Genomic DNA, 17,975 nt, shown 5'->3' with positions numbered 1-17,975 from the left:
GCTCTGAATGTCTTCTTTTCAAACTGCAAATACAGACAATATAATACTCCTTACTTTAAGTAACATTTCAGCCTCCGCACTTTCTCCAGGTTCACTTACTCCCAAAGCATCCATAATGACTTTGTATCTGTAATTGATAGCATGCAGTTTCATGACTTGCAGTACAAACAGAGAAAATAAACTATCTGTCCATATGTTGAATTACAATTTACATTTTTTGGAATGCAATAAAGGAGAAAGACGATCAAGAAGGTGCAATAACTTTCCTTAGGGCTTTACAAAATGTTAAAATTACATTTAGGAATTATGCATTCACAAGCTAAAATTTAAAAAAAAAATCTCGAAAATTGGGGCGTTGATTACATACTAAGTAATGTTTCTTTATCGATCTATCTATCTGTTTGTGTGCCCGTCACGTATCAGTGGCACTGTCCGGGTGGAGAGACGGTGTGAAGTTAAAACTTCATTATGGCTAACATCAGAGATTCTTATGAGGTTTCGACTGCTGTGACCCGTTTTGTCTGAACCATGCTAAGATTAATGAGTGTCAAGCAAGGTATCCTATAGCAGTTTTTGAATGACTAAAGTTCTTCAACTGAATTCCGATCCAAATTTTCATGAATATATAATTGTAACTGATTAGAGGCAGGATTCTAAACCACAGTTGTGCATATATACGTAATTTCTCTAAGGGTCAAAAGTGTTTTTTTTTTTCTGGGGTGGAGGGGGAGGGAGCGATACGACAAAACTTTCCCGGTACAATCAAACTTCAAAACTGAGACATCATTTTTTAAAGATTTCGAAAATATACAAGTCACATTTTTGCTATTCAAAAGGTGAAAACCCTTAAAAAACTGGGTCTTTGAATTTCATCCGTCGAGTGCATATGTTTCCTAGTTGTATCAAACTGATACCAGAAAAAAAAAAGGTATTTCAACAGAAAAAAAATAAATAAATAGAAACATTATAGTTGTAACAAAATTTCAAAGCTTGACAAACAAAGGGAAAGAAAAAAATCTGAATCATACTCTAACTTTTTAATAAAAAATTTTTTGAGTACTTGGTTTGAAGTTTGGTGACTTTATCATCACAGTCATGAAGCTTTCTCTTTATTGTACCATCTTCATCTTGTTCGGTTCTTATTTCAGCATCAAGCACATCAGTACAACTTTTCAACTCTTCTATTCTTTCTTTCATCATCTATCAAAATATTTAAAAAAAAATGTCAACGTTAAAAAATATTGTTATATATTTTTCCAGAAAAACTTCTGAACTTTAAAACTTCTGAGCCAATCTGAGATTGGTCAGAGAAGTCTCAGGTCAAATCAAAATAAACTAACAATATTTTAGGGAAGTTTATATCGGGGCACTTAGGGCACATTGTTTGACTGAATACTCTTTAAAGAAACCTTGTAATCAGGAGCGCCTCGATAGCAGGTCACGGTAGTCAAAATTCTCCTTGACCACTCCCTGTTAAAGACCAACTACGTTAATTTTCAACACTGACAGAAATACATCCTTTAAACTCTGTCTAAGTGCAAGAGCATTCCTGAAATCGGGAATAAATCTGACATCGACCTAGAATTTGCGATTGTTGCAGTCCCTATCGCCAACATGCAACCCTATCTAAAGCCATTGAAGAAAATTAGAACCAATATAGCTTCACGACAAGTTCCTAGGGTAACAATTTGGTCGAAGGAAGTCATTAATCAGCTTCAATACTATTTTTATCTGCCATTAAGTTTTGTAAAAACTATTTCCATCTATGTCCAGGAAGGTGAAATTCCTCATCACGATGACTGAACTCTTACACAGAGATTGATGACATTAATGGAGATAAGTAAATTGTGGCATACATAAAGACTAAAAACACCAAAAAATTCTGCGCAAGAATACTTACCGTTTCAAATTCAACTTTATCTTTTTGAAGAGAAAATACCGACTTGTTACGATTGTTTAAAATTTTTTGATACCTCTTCACTTGAAATCTAAGCAGGCATTCTTGAACAAGCAATTCCTGAAATACACATGTGTACATAAAAAATTACTATGCAAGGTTAATTATCATGAAATCATAAATTTTGAAATTTTAAATTAAAAATATGATTAGGAAAACCGTGCGATTAACAAGAAACTATGTGCTCAAAACTTAACGAGCGGAAATTTCTAAACAGGTAAGTATTTATTTCGTGATCGGCTAAAACAGCATGAAGGGATAGAAGGTAAACAGGGTTTTTAACCCTTAAAACTCTCCCCTCGTGAAAGGCTTTGGTCCCAATGTAAGTTATCAAAAGTGGTTTCGCACCTAACTTGTTTCAATAACAAAGAAGTAAAGTATCTGGAGAAAAATAACGTAATTAAAAAAGCGCAAATATACAGATCTGTATATTTGTGCTTTTTAATTACGTTGGTTTTCTCCAGATATTTCCCAACACAAATTTATTTATTTATTTTTCAAAGATGTAAAATGTCTGAGTATTAGATTTAATGAATTTCAAAAATGACGAAAGGTAGTCCTCAATTCCTTTTTTTAAATGTCTCAAACACAAAAGTTGTCAAAATAAAAAATTAAACAACATTAATTTCTCGAGCACTGAGCGGATATAGTTCGATCTTCCCGACTCCTATTATTTTAAGATCGGTTCCCAACCGATGGTTTGCGAACCCCTGGGGGTTCGCGAGAGGTACAAAGGGGGTTCGCGAAAATAATATTGCAATGGCGGAATTTTAACATGTCTGTTTGAGATTTAGTCTCATGTTTAAGCGTTTCTTGTTCATAATTTTTCAATTCTCTCTTGCACATTCGATACTCTTTGGATAAAATTGTTAGCACACGTGTTGATATTCTATTATGTAAATTTAAAGAAATAAGTCTGTCATTACAAGACATGGGTGTTTACCGTTTTCGCTTAGTATGATAGAATTGACCACTTAGCGAAAAAGTTCAACTTTTGATGAAAGCATATGAATGCTTCAGTTTTCTTGGTTTGATCGGAAAATTTAGCTGAACCTGATAGAAACATTATATGAATCATATGCGAGCATCTGAAACATCTTTAATTTTCTATGTTTAGTTTCTTTACCATTTGAGTGCGGCGAAGAGCTATCTCACTTCTCGTGTGCTTCGCCGAAAACACAAGTGACACAATAAGTGCAGTAGCGCTGCTGTTTATTGCTATAATTTCCACATTACCAAGACAACGTGCTTTGAGATTTGTTGATGAAACAGAGAAGGAATCGTTAGCAATCGAAGGAAAAAAAAAAAAAAAAAAAAAAACACAGCAAGTGTGAAAAAGGGGAAAAAAAATACGTTAGGAAAAGTTCCTGGGTGAAACTTGCGACGGTGTGAGGTACGTAGTAAAAAAAAAACATTACGGAACTGAAAAAGGAAACTTAATTTGAGCTGTACGTAAAAAAGGAAATCACGAAATTCGTGCTGAAAACTCTCTTGTAATAAGTAAGCATAAAAATATTAAAAAAAAAAAAAACTTTTATAACGCTTCTAAACCGATGATGTCTTGACTAAAAAAAAACTCTAAAACCTGTATTATTTGAAAATTTAGCGCCCAAAATGTTTGCAAGCTTTTTTAAGTTTAGATTTGAAATTAATTTGTTAAATTTGCTATTAGCAAAACTATCATTACTATTATTTTGCATTGTTTTTGGCAACAAATAAAAAGTGAAAGAATGTTAACTGAATAATTACTATTATTTTTTATTCTTTTTGGCAACCGAAAGTAAAACGCAGGCAATATGACGAAGAAAGTGAACTGAAAAATAGTATTTAAAAATAATAATATTAAAATAAAAAGAGCAAAACAAGTAAAATTTGCCTCTAAATAGAAATATTTTCCAATAAACAAATAAAGCTAAATACAATTTTTAAAAAAGTTTATAAATTTCTGAATTGCGGTTGGAGGGGAGGGGGGAGAAAAATTTAGAGAAATGTGTAACGTTCCTAAGCTTTAGAAAACATAATAGTCCAGTCAATGAGTGCTCAAAACAGGGGTGTAGCGTGCATGGAATATGCGATAATTTTTGATTTCAGAATATTGTTAGGAGTAGTTAGTAAGTAAACATACTAAAAATCCCCACCCATAGGGAGTGAGCTAAATTTGGGAGGGAGAAAATTTTACAAGCTAAATAAAATTCCTACGAAACTGTTTCTACACATACAGTGGCTCCCAAAAGTGTTCGTACACCTACGACTTTCAATGAAATAGGACTCTTTCCATTGATTAGAATTAATATTTCGGAATAGGTATTTAATTATAAGATATATGCTCAAATTTTCAACAAAACTTCATGAAATGTTTTTAAAAAATACAAAAACTTAATTTTTTAAAAATCAAAATCAGAAAAGTGCCGGAAATTTTATCACACAAAAGTCTTCGTAAAGTTTAAAAAATGTCTTTAAATTATTGAATAATCTAACTTTTTATTAAGTTATTATTTAGTAGAATATCATGCAGTATCAACACCTTTTAAACGTCTTTGAATAGATTTCATTCTTTTTTCTTTCCTCTTTTTGTGTAATTTCTGAGTAAGTGCTCAACTACACTTCAAGTCTTACTGTTTCTAGTTCTATTTTCGTTTCAAAGCCGTATTTTCGTAATCTAGCCTCCAGATATCTCTAAATATGTTACATTAAGTTCAAATCTGGAGATTGAAGGGGTATTTTCTAAACTTTAGGACAATTTTTGAGGCACTAGACGCAAACGTTGAAAACCGTGTGCTTCATATCGTTATCTTGATTAAAAAAAAACAAAGTTGTTTCCGATAACCAAATTTTCGGCTAAGAGTTTAAAATTCGTTTTTAAAATATTTAAATGAACAGCATGATTCATTATTTCATCAAAAAAATTCCAAACTACTAAGTGCTGGTGCTGATATGCACAGTCACACAAGAACACCTTCACTGTCCTGATTAACTGCTAAAACTAAGTTCTTAAGATTAAGTTCCTAATTTTTTCTTCTATTTAGAATTATACAACAAATTAAACAAAAATGTTGAATTCATTTCTATCTGTAAGTAAGACGTAATTCCAAAACGTTTTGAGTTTATTTACCATTGACTTTGCGACGAAAAGCGAAAGCTTTCTGTTTTTCTCACGGCCAAGAAAATTTCTGCGGGATGAGGTCCCATTTAATCCAGCTAATCAGAAAACTTAGAGAACAATTTTAGGCGAAAATTAAGTGTAAAAATTTTTATTTAACTCTGTATAAACTTTTACAGCAATCAAATGTGTATTTTTCATAATTTTGTAAACTGTGAATCTACGATCACGCTGTGTCAACTTCGCCGTGTTGACCTTTTCTTACTTTGTTTTCTGTTCAATTACTTTCTTTAAAGCATTTTATCAGGATCTTTACTATACAAGGGAATGAATTAATTAATTTAGAGACATTTCAAACCAATTTGCCACTAATAGGGTAAAGACCCCAGTAATTGGCACTTTAAGAGTTTGTCCTTAAACTTACCTCTGTTTTCAGTACTTAGAAAAAAAATACTCTCTTGCAAATATTTTTGTATCAAAGAGTGCACATCTGTGCAACTATTTGGTTCACTAAAATCAAAAATATTTGAATATATACTTTTATAAAAATATGTACATAAAAAGTTACCAAAATCCTCAGTAATTGGCACCTGATACCCCAGTGTATGACGCCTTGTGATCCAGTAATTGGCACATGTTAATAGAACTAGAAAATCACTTTATTTTTTACTTTTAAATTACATACAAATTTTATTATCATAAGAAACATGAGTAATGATAATGTAAAGTAGGTAATCTTTACTAATAATAAAGCAGAAAGTCTCTCTGTCTGGATCTCTGTCTGTCAGGATCTCTGTCTGTCAGGATCTCTCTCAGTCCGGATCTCTGTCTGTCAGGATCACTGTGACGCGCATAGCGCCTAGACCGTTCGGCCGATTTTCATGAAATTTGGCACAAAGTTAGTTTGTAGCATGAGGGTGTGCACCTCGAAGCAATTTTTCAAAAATTCGATTTTGTTCTTTTTTCTATTCCAATTAAAAGCCCATTTTTCATATAAATTTGATAATATGGGGAAGAATGTGTTTATCTTTCTTCTTCTTTATCTTTACTAATAATAAACCTGGAAGTTTCTCTGTTAGGATCTGTGTCTGTCAGGATCACTGTGACGCGCATAGACCGTTCGGCCGATTTTCATGAAATTTGGCACAAAGTTAGTTTGTAGCATGAGAGTGTGCACCTCGAAGCGATTTTTCGAAAAATCGATTTTGTTCTTTTTCTATTCCAATTTTAAACCTATTTTTCATATAAATTTGATAATATGAGGAAGAATGTGTTTATCTTTCTTCTTCTTTATCTTTACTAATAACAAACCTGGAAGTTTCTCTGTCTGGATCTCCCTCTGTTCGGATCTCTCTCTGTCCGGATTTCTGTCTGTCTGTCAGTATCTCTGTGACGCGCGTAGCGCCTAGACCGTTCGACCGATTTTCATGAAATTTGGCACAAAATTAGTTTGTAGCATGGGGGTGTGCACCTCGAAGCGACTTTTCGAAAATTCGATGTAGTTTTTTTCCTATTCCAATTTTAAGAACAAAATTATCATAAGATGGACGAGTAAATTACGAAATTATCATAACGTGGAACCGTAACATGGGCACGAGCCAATTGGCGAGATACCAAATTATCATAAGGTGGAACCGTAACATGGGTACAAGCCAATTGGAGAGAAAATTCGCCACACAGGCCAACCAAAAGACCTTTTAATTTTTCTATTACGGGCAAAGCCGTGCGGATACCACTAGTTTTATATAAATTAATGCTGAATCACTCTTCTTCATGTTGGAAAAGTATATTAGAGAAATAAAAACATAAATTTGGAATGTTCCATGGAAAAGATATTGAAATTAATGCTGTTTCATCCTTCGGTTTACAGTTTTGATTTTACGAATGCTACCAAGTTAGGTTTGCCCCAAGTATAGTTAAAACTCATATAGCATACTTTTTTGCATAAGTTTTCCTCTTTTTTATTTATCAAATGCAACAAGTCGGTTTTCTTTCTCTTGAAAAAACACCCGCTGCAGGCGGCATTGAGATACCGTAGGTGGCGAACGGGGGTTAACGAGCGAATCGAGCCGAGGACGGAGCCCCCAGTATAAAATTAATTACTGACTAACTTTCATTTGAATTTTTTCTGGTGAAAGTCACTCCAATTGACAAAAAGCCGCAACTTCAAATATTGATGATTTTGATGCTTTTTTTTGCCAATTACAGTACAAAAGCTATTGATTTCAATTTCAGTTTTATCATATTCGTAATCTACGCAAAAAACTGAAGATAATGACACTTCACTCAGCTTTATCGCGAAAATGACGCTATTTCCCCCAGTATTTGGCACACATGCCAATTACTGGGGACTAGCAAAATTGAAGCACCAGTAAATGGCACCCATCATTAAATTAAAATTCCAAATAGGGACGAAAATATACTTGTACACAATTAAAGTAACACCTTTCAACTAAACAAAACTTTTGACAACGAAAATTTAAAATATATTTTAAGTCAGATTTTAATGGATTTATGTGCATGCTTCCCTTAAGCCAGAGAAGAAACTTTGGCAACAAAAATGGCTGATTTGACACAAGCCACAATTGTTTCTCTTTTCTACGTACTGCTGCCATTTAGTAACATGAATTGAAGTTATAATCTTTAAAATTAATATACATTCAGCTGGTATATAGCCTTCTTTTTAAAAAAAAATGGATACGAGTCTTTTTTTAGGACATTTTTGTTGGAAGTGCCAATTACTGGGGATGTTACCCTATGAGGAAAAAATTCAATTTGTGGTTTTTTACGAATAACAGTCGTTTTAAAATAATAAGCCCAATTTTAAGGAATAAATAAACAAATAATAAAAGCCAAATGACTTTTAAGGGTCAATACAATGCAAAAATAATAAAAAACGACATATGATAAATTTCAATCATGAATTTTTTACAAAATATTTGAGTGTACGAAGACTTTTGTGGCGTGTTATTTCTCTGTCTCTTCGTGTTTTGACCCATTTTCAAAAAGAAGATCTGTCAATATTTTGAAAAAACTACAGGGTTTTATTTAGAATGACATAGGAATAGGAATGATGTGAAAAAATATTGGACTTCATATTCGAATTCAGTTTTGCGTTATTTCGATTTTACTAAAAAATTTCAAAGTGTACGAACACACACACACTTTTGGGAGCTACTGTATTTGTCAAATTTCCAATATTTTTTCGAATATACTATGCGATGAAAAATCGTTGATTTTCGGAAAAATTCTCTCTTTTTGTCAAACATTTGCTCCTAGTGCCTCCCAGAATCGGTATTCATGAAAATTGTCAATGACAAAGTTGTAGAGCTTTAAATTTGCTTCAATTTGAAATGCTATTTTGTTCTATCTTATTCAATCAATCAAAAGTTACAGAATTTAAAAACACTCACTTTCATGGCAAAAAAAATGGAACACTTGAAATTCACGAATTTTAAACCGACTCGAAAGGATCGCGCACTTCTTCTTTCCTCAATGAATTGGATAATCCTGATGAACAATAAAGAAGTATTTGTGGATTACTACAACACAAATGATGTTTGGAGGGAGGGGGGGTCGTGAAAGTGTGATTTTGTGACAAGGGAGAAGGAAAGAGTAAGAAGTGTGACAACAAGCATTTTTTAATACGAATATGTTTATAAAAATTAGTTTATGAAAATACTTTATAACGAATGGGAGAGGGGGGGGGGAATGTTGAAAAAAAGTGTAACATCAATTATGGACAGCCCCTTACCAAGAAATCGGACGAAGATTCACAGAACTACGCATATGCAGTATGAATTACTTCCATACCCATGGCATTATTTAACGAAAGTGAACTGAGGAAGTGCAGAAAGCCAGTACTTCCTGAGTAAGAAATTTGTTAGAAGTTATTAATAAGTAAACATACTGAAAGTCCCCGACCCTAGGGGGGAGGACAGTTAAAGGTGGGAAGGGGGAGCCAAATTTTGTGGTTTTCGATTATATCTCGGAAAAGGGAGGAAAAATGGGTTCCGAATAAAAGTGAAAGTTAATTAAATTTATTGTGAAATTGTTTTTATACATGTACCCTGTACTCCCGTTTATCCGTTTGCGGGTTATCTGGTTTGCGGGTTATCCTTGCAGCCAAAAATTTGAATTTAAAACTTTAAAATTAATTAAAGCTAAAAATTTGCCAAACTTTATTACATATTTCATTACTAGTACTAATGTATTACTTTTTGTATTAGTAGAGTATTGTAATTAAACCCTGCCACCGTGTAATACTTATAGTCTCCAAATACATTTTTCTGCGTGCTTGGTCATTTTCGAATTACAGGGTTTGTCCGGAAAGTAATAGGACTGAGTCGATTAAAAAAAAATTATTGAGCCAATTGTTAAAGTTCTTTAAAAACTTTCAAAATAGGCTCCTTCTGCGCGGATGCAGCGCTGCCAGCGTGATTTCCAAGCATTAAAGGCGTCACGGTAGGCATTCTCCGGAATAGCCTTGACAGCCGCGGTGCATGCTGTTGGATCCTCTCTGTCGTCTCAAAATGCTTGCCTTTCATCGGTCTTTTCAGGCGAGGAAACAAAAAAAAGTGCGGGGGGCCACATCTGGGCTGTAGGGCGGCTACGGAAGCGTTGTGATGCCGGCCTTGGTTCGTCGTCAGTGAGCACTTTTGGGACCAACTTCGCGCACACTTTGAGCATGTTCAAACGTACCGTCACAAAACCATGAACCTCAGATTTTGGTAAATTTAACATTTGGGCAATTAAACGAATACTTAGTCGACAGTCTGAGTTCAAAACTTTGCGCATACGACTCACATTGTCGGTGTCTGTCGAAGTCGAAGGTCTTCCTGCATGGTCTTCATCGCCGACCTCTTCCCGGCCTGCCAAAAAGACCTGGTGCCACTGAAACACACCACTTCTTTCTAAAGCAACATCTGGGTAAGCCTGCTTGATCATATCAAACGTCTCTGTTGCAGATTTACCGAGTTTGACACAGAATTTAATCGCGCACCTCTGCTCTAAAGAACGCTGCATTTTCGGCTTGCACCACTCACAGAAACACGTCGAGCGAAAATGCCTGTCCTGACTCTCCAGGTGCTCGGAGACAACCGACTAGCCGCTCGTTCGTTAGCTAGGAATGCCCTCTGCCGAATGCAGCCGGCGCGTGCACGCTCCGAAGTACAGTCGCGGCGGAAAAAAATCAGTCCTATTACTTTCCGGACAAACCCTGTATCTGTGCTTTTCGATTATCCGTGTACATCCGTGCATTAATTACCACGGATAATCGGGAGTACAGTGCACGTCACATTTCTAGTGGTTTTTTACGTATGTGTTTTTGAAAACCAATACTTTACGGAAAAAAAACCCTCGTTCTTATTGTCTCAGAGTATCTGTGTCAAGCAGGCGCTCAAGGGATCTGATGCAGCAATCATGTGACAAGGACCCTGACCGTTTTCTGTGTCTTGAAAATCCACCGGCTGAACCATTGAACTGCAGATTCAAACCTGATATCAAAGAAATACGAAGCTTATGCCCAATCAATTCGCTGTCCGTTTACTTGCCTTTTTTGTCCTCTACTTCGTCTTTTTCTTATTTCCTGTACCTTATTACTCCCCACCTCCTACTAACAAAACTCATTAAAACGACGATCCAACCTATTCAAATCCCCCACCATCTTTCTAACCACTCGGACGGGGGTGATAAATCTTTGTTGGGATTTGCTTCGTTCGTGTTTCCTTCCCTTGATCACATGGCTCTTAGAATTAATTTTTTTCTCAGAATTGAGATCAAGGTCGAATGTGTTCCCCGCAAAAAGTGTAAGTTATTTTCTATCCAAACGTAGCTGTGTGAACAGCAAGCTTCGGACCAAAAAAAAAAAAAAAAAAATCTGTAATTCGAATTAACCATCATTTTCAATTTCTGAAAAACTTCAAGGCCCATTTTAATTCTTTTATGGTAAGGACTGCTTTTTTTTTCGTTGAAAAAGGCATAACGATGTACAGCTATTGGAGGTTCTCTCAAAAAATATTTGAAGACATCCTCATTAGAAAAATACCTCTCAAATTTCTGTTCCCTTTAGGGGGGTCCTCGATTCTTTTAGCGCCATCGACACTAGAGATCAAATTGGTATCGGATATTTTTTTCTTATGTTTTCTCTTAGCCTAAACATGAACCATAAGCCTTTGTCGAAAAAGCGAATATTATAAGAATGTTTTCGGTATTATTTCATTTTTATTTTTCATAGTTTTCATTAACTTGCTATGAGCTAAGTTAACAGAAGAACATTTCAGACGAAAATAATGATATTGCGCTATTGATAGTATAAATTTTCGACTACAATATGAAAATAAAAGTATTTTACTATTTATTGACAATTCACAACATAAAATATTTTATCCATATTTTTCTAATTAAATAAATTACATTACTTCTAAGATATATGACAACTGAAGAGAGGATTCTGGATTCTCTCTCTCTCTCTCCACCATAGGAGAAATATCTTAATTTCTTTCTTTGATTATCTTTTGGCTTGCAAGAAAAGTGACCAAAAATTCACTAAAACTTCTTAAAATTCAAAACTTTTATTGTTTCTTGTAGCAAAAATTTTCAAAATTTCATTGTTATAAACATCAGTAAAATTTGCATTGAAATGAATGCGTACATTACTGAAGGGAGACGTTACTGGTATAAATACTGAAAACTCGAAGTTTGGTTGGAATTTCTAATTAATGATAAATTTAAAATGGTTCACAAATCTTTTGGTTTTTTTTTTCTCTAGTAAAAACCGCATTACGAAGAAGTGATTGAATGAAGCATCCGACATGGTTGAATCATGAGGTGTGACTCTGCCGGTAATAATTTATGTTGATAATATTCATTTTTACAATTATAATTTTATAAATTATTGTCCTTTTAGTTATACACAACTAAACCATACAAAAAATCTAATGGAAAATTATATTTAATTAAAAAGTTTGTATGCTGAACCCTTGGAACCAGAAAGTGTAATAGAATTGATAATATATTCTATTTATCTTGAAAGTTCCCAAGAGATAAATAAGTTACATTAAATTATGTTTAGTTAATAATTATATGAACAACTTTAGTTGCTTCAAAATGAAGCAGTCAAAATATTGCATTCTTAGAACATTTCTAACTTTGAAACTTCCAAAAAAAGGTAATCATACCAGTTTTTAAAACCTACCGGAACAGATGTCGCAGCAATGAGAACCCTTAAGGAATTTCTTTTTAAATTATATGTTATCGTTTTGTTATTGGTATAAAATTTCAGTTTATTTATTTAAATACACTGCTCGACATTGAAAATGCAACACCAAGAAGGAGTGTTCAGAAATTTATGCAAATTTTAGAGCAGACGTACATTACTGAGTTATGTAAATGATGTGAAATGCGCAGCTCTCCGAAGCACGTGAAGTAAGATATAAGGGAAGGAACTTGTAGAATGGGCAATATTCGTGTCGTTATTTCTGACTGGAGAATTATCGAAGAAATTTTGTTTTTGTCTTGGAGGATACGTGTTACACGAGAGAATGCCAGGCCGCCGTCAACGAAGGCACTTCCAGCAGATAGACAATTTTACGAGGGGTATGGTGATCGGACTGAGAAAGGAAGGTTAGTCCGTACGTCAAATCGCAGCTGATACCCACATGGATGAGAGCACGGTGCATCGGCTGGGCCGAAGATGGTTGAAACAACGAAATGTGGCAAGATTGAGCTGTGCAGGGGCAGCCAGAGTGACGTCAGAATGCGTGGATCGACGCATCCACCGATAAGCTGTAGCAGACCCACAAGTCACTTGGTGCTCGATTCTGCAGCAGGTGCAAGATACCCTGAATGTTCCCGTGTCAACCAGAACCATTTCCCGTCGTTTGGTTGCACGTGGTCTGCAATCACGGCGTCCGCTAAGAAGACTGCCATTGACCCCACAACATAGACAGCAACGTTTAGTATGGTGCCGGACTATAGAGCGAGGGGGATTACAGAATGGCGAAATGTCGTGTTCTCAGATGAATCCCGCTTTTGTTTATCCGTGATAGTCGCCGCATACGTGTGTGGCGTCGACGTGTAGACAGATCTAATCCGGTAGTAACTGTGGAACGTCCCACCGCACGACAACGTGGCATAATGGTTTGGGGCGCAATTGCGTACAACTCCATACTACCTCTAGTTCGCATTCAGGGCACTATGATCCTACAATGATGGGCACTATGATGCACTAATGTGCTGCTGCCGGTGGCAATCCCTTACCTTCAAGGGCTACCTAATGCAATTTTTCAGCAGGATAACGCCCGACCACACAGTGCTCGTATCTGCCAACATGCTCTCCAAGGCACACAGATGCTTCCCTGGCCACCATACTCTCCTGACCTGTCACCAATCGAACATGTGTGGGATGTGATTGGACGCCGTTTGCAGACTCTGTCCCTGCCTCGTTCAGAAGACGAACTGTGGCAAATGGTTGAAAGGGAATGGAGAACCATCCCTCTGGACACCATCCGCGCCCTTATTGACTTTATGCCTTGACGTGTTTCTTCGTGTATCGCCGTCCGCGGTGGTCCCTACATCCTAATGAGCCGACGCCGTTCTCACTTTGTATTTTGCCTATCATTTTGAAATTCAGATCATTTATTATTCCTTGCTGTCTCTGTCTTTTTTTCCAAATTTCATCACTTTCTGACCACTCCTTCTTGGTGTTGCATTTTTAATGTCGAGCAGTGTATATTGATGTAGAGGTAAAATTTACTCAATTCCCAGTCATTGATCAAGATTATTAATAAAAATCAAGGATTATAAAATATCCAGAGAATTATAAAAACGTAAATAAAAGCTGAATTTTTAACTTTTAGTTTTTATAAACCTAAATATGAGGAGAATGCCCCTTCCTTGCGCATAATTTTGATCTAAAATCTAAATATTTTCTCTCTAGATAATTAAATTAATTTACAAAATGAACATTGATATAAGGCTATAAAAGAACAATGAAAGATATACAGTGGCTCCCAAAAGCACTCGTACACCTTGAAATTTTGTAGTAAAACCAAAATAACGCAAAACTGAATTAGAATATGAAGTCCAATTTTTTTTTCACATCATTCCTATGCCATTTGGAATAACACCCAGAAGTTTTTTTTTAATATTGTCAGATTTCATTTTTGAAATTTGTCAAAAAACAAAGAGACAGAAAAAATACGTCACAAAAGTCATCGTACACTGAAATATTTTCGAATAAATTCATGATTAAAATTATCATATGTGGTTTTTTTTTTAAAATTATTTTTGCATTGTAATGACACTGTAAAGTCATTTGCCATTAATTTTTTGTTTATTTATTCTCTAATATTCGGCTTATTATTTTTAAATGGCAGGTATGAGTAGAAAACAACAAGCACGATTCGAAATTTGATTTTTCCCCCTCACAGTAGACATAAATTGGTTTAAAATGTCTCTAAATTAGTTAATTTATGCCATTCTATAGTGAAGTGCTTAAAAAATGACAAGCTCATTTTAACATTTTAAAGACAAGAATCGGATCGAAAACAAGATAAGAAAAGGACAACTGGCAAAGTTAACAAACCGAGATAGGAGGCTTACAGTTAAAAAAATTATGAAAAATACACATTTAAGTGCTGAAAAAGTTTCTACAGAATTGAATGAAACATTTTATGTTTAATTTTCACCTGAAAATGTTCGTCAAGTTCTCTGATTAGCTGGATTAAAGGGGACCTCTTCCCCCAGAAATTTTCTTGTTCGTGCGAAAAACAGTAAGCTTACGCTTTCCGTCGTAAAATCAATCATAAATAAGCTCAAAACGTTTTGGAACAACGTCTTATTTATAGATGAAAAGAAATTTAATATTTTGGGTTAAATTGTTGTACATCTGTCAATAGAAGAAAAAATGAGGAATTTAATCTTAAGAACTTAGTTGGATCACTTAATCAGGACGATGAAGGTAATTTGTGTGAGGGTGCATAACTGCATCAGGACTTGGAAATTTGGAATTTTCATGCTGTTCATTTAAATATTTCAAAAAACAATTTTAAACTATTAGCCCAAAATTTGGTAGTCGGAAACAACTTTGTTTTTTATCAATATAACGATAAGAAGTACACGTTTGCGTTTGGTGCCTCAAAAATTGTCCTTAAACTTAGAAATATCTCCTCATTCGCCAGATTTAAACTTAATGGAACATATTTGGAGATATCTGTCGGTTAGATTACGAAAATACACCATTGAAACGAAAAGCGAAATATAAACAATAAGACTCGAAGAGCGGCTGAACACTTACTCAAAAATTGCATAAAAAAAGAAAGAAAAAACAATGAAATCTATTCCCAGACGTTTAAAAGCTGTTGATATTGTATGATATTCTACTAAATAATAATTTTGTAAAAAGTTAGATTATTTACTAATTTTTTGACAGTTTTTCAAAGTGTATGAAGACTTTTATGAAATAAAATTTTTGGCACTTTTTGGTTTTTGATTTTTAAAAAATTAAGTTTTAATGTTTTATTAAAAATTTTCGGTAGTTTTGTTGAAAATGGATCACAGATCTTGTAATTAAGTACTTATTCCAAAATATTAATTCTAACCAATGCATGGGGCCTATTTCATTGAAAGTCGTAGGTGTACGAACACTTTTGGGAGCCACTGTAAAGTTTTGATTTAATTTGTTACTTTAAAGGAAAAGGTTTTGGGGTGTATTATAGGTCAATGTGTGAATTCACGTGAATTGCTAATTATACTATTATTTCTTTGAAAGTTGAATAGTACGGCTTATTTTCCCATCATCCTTCTAGAAATGAATCAATTTATTCTTCCTCGTCATTCAAAGATAAAAACCAATTTAAAAGAATACATTTTCTATTCATGTTATTTTTACTGTTTATAAGTAAATGCGAAACGAAAAAAGTAAGTTAAAGAAAGAAAAAGCATTATAATATAATAGTGCAAAATATATCAAAAATAATAACTCCGCTCCTATAAATTAACATTGAAGTTACTGATCTTTTTATATCACTATTATCTTGATATATTTACGATCAATGATCAAATGGATATTCAATTTTGTGTTCAATGTTCAGTCGACTCTCGGAATTTCTTTGCCTTTTAGGGCAATGCCTAGGGTATTTTGCACTACAAAATACCAGGGGAGGGAAGGTCCGTTATCTAGTAATTTTTTTTTTTTTCGAAATTTAAAATTGCTGCTTGTGAAATAAGTCGAGCTATTCTCCCTTGAAATTAAAAAGTAAAAAATTGTTATTTTATTGCTTTCTTTACTAGTATTTTTTCTTGATGCGCTCAACTATTTTATCCACAGGGGAAAAGATTTCACCTATGTTTGTTTGCTTTGTTTTTAACGGGATTAGATTCACATTTAGAGACTAACTTTTTATTTTCAGTTATCTTATTGAAACTTTAAGAATACGCTTATTTGAGACGGTTTTGACCATATTTTAAGCCTTTTGAACGTCAACGTTTCCGAACTGGAACATCAATTTAAAAAAAAAAAAAAAAAACTTTATAATAAGTTTCGTTTGTGAGTATTTTCAAAAAATTACTTTTATCAACAAAAGTAGATTTAATTTTTTAAACGAAAAACTTTTTCATTAATACTGTTCCTACAAAACATACAAAAAACCCGTTTTTATCGATTTTCAGAGTTAAATCTTTTTATAGCTTAATTCTGATAAAATTTCACCGATATGTATAGAAATCATGTTGATGAACAAACAAGACAGATAAAAATGAGCTATCCATAAACTCCCTTCTTTACGATAGAAAAAGGGTTTCTCGTAACTCCGAAACACGTGCTTGCTGCTTCCTGAAGATTTGTACCTATGAACTTCGTTTTATCTTCTTTTACTTTTCAGCACACGGATATTTATTTAATTCTTACTCATATTCATTATTTCATTCTTTTTATTTTTGAGCTGGAAGGCTTCCCGTTTCTTTTTACATCACCAAATTAAAGTTCCCGTTTTCAAAATAATAGGGGGGGGGGGGTATAACCCCTTGGTTATTGTTCTGCATTGCATCAAAATCGTCCCCCCCCCCCCAATAACGAAGAGCCAGCGTCGCCCATGCCTTGTCACAAAGTTCGTTTTACGAGCTACTTTTCATAAACATATTCGTATTAAAAAAGGCTTGATGTCACACTTCTTTAACTTTCCTTCCTACTTGTCACAAAGTCACAATTTCACGCCCCCCCCCCCCCTTAAACATCATTTGTGTTGTAGTAATTCACATATACTTCTTTATTGTTCATCAGGATTATCCAATTCATTGAGGAAAGAGGAAGTGCGCTATCCTTTCGAGTCGGTTTGAAATTCGTGAATTTCAAGTGTTCCATATTTTTGCCATGAAAGTGCGTGTTTGAAATTCTGTAACTTTTGATTGGTTAAATAAAAATATTACAAAATAGCATTTCAAATTGAAGCAAATTTAAAGCTCTACAACTTTGTCATTGACAATTTTCATGAATACTGATTCTGGGAGGCACTACTAGCAAATGTTTGACAAAAATAGAGAATTTTTCCTAAAATCATCGATTTTTCATAATATATATCCGGAAAAATATTGGAAATTTGACAAATATGTGTAGAAACAGTTTTGTAAAGTTTATTTAGCTTGAATTTTTATTTTAAACGTATTTTTTCCACCATTTCCGACATTTTCTTGAAAAACCCAAAATTTTCTTCCCCCCTCCCTTCCACTTTTAGCTCATACCCTAGAGGCGGGGGCTTTTAGTATGTTTACTTAATACGTATCGTTGACAATATTCTGAAGTCAAAAATTATCGCATATTCCATGCACGCTACAATGTGTTCATTGACTGGACTCTAAACAGAGAAAAAGCTTACTTGTTTTCGTGAAATGCAACACTTCAGTGTTTTTTGAGAATTAAAC

The 17,975-nt window shown here is 34.2% G+C and overlaps 1 protein-coding gene across 1 annotated transcript in view; it reads right to left on the bottom strand.

Moving 5' to 3' along the window:
* Positions 1–17,975, bottom strand: part of LOC129216346 (coiled-coil domain-containing protein 39-like) — a 58,739-nt gene that overhangs the window by 9,729 nt on the left and 31,035 nt on the right. Inside the window, exons 13-15 of the mRNA XM_054850559.1 lie at positions 1,901–2,017; positions 1,061–1,200; positions 55–127 (exon numbers count right to left, since the gene is read on the bottom strand). Of these exons, the coding sequence (XP_054706534.1) occupies positions 55–127; positions 1,061–1,200; positions 1,901–2,017 (330 nt within the window). The remainder of the gene's footprint in view (positions 1–54; positions 128–1,060; positions 1,201–1,900; positions 2,018–17,975) is intronic.

The sequence above is a fragment of the Uloborus diversus genome, chromosome 2, assembly GCF_026930045.1.
Source record: "Uloborus diversus isolate 005 chromosome 2, Udiv.v.3.1, whole genome shotgun sequence".
NCBI lineage: Eukaryota > Metazoa > Arthropoda > Arachnida > Araneae > Uloboridae > Uloborus > Uloborus diversus.
The sequence above is the reverse complement of the archived record's forward strand: the minus strand, read 5'-3'. Positions and strand labels throughout refer to the sequence as shown.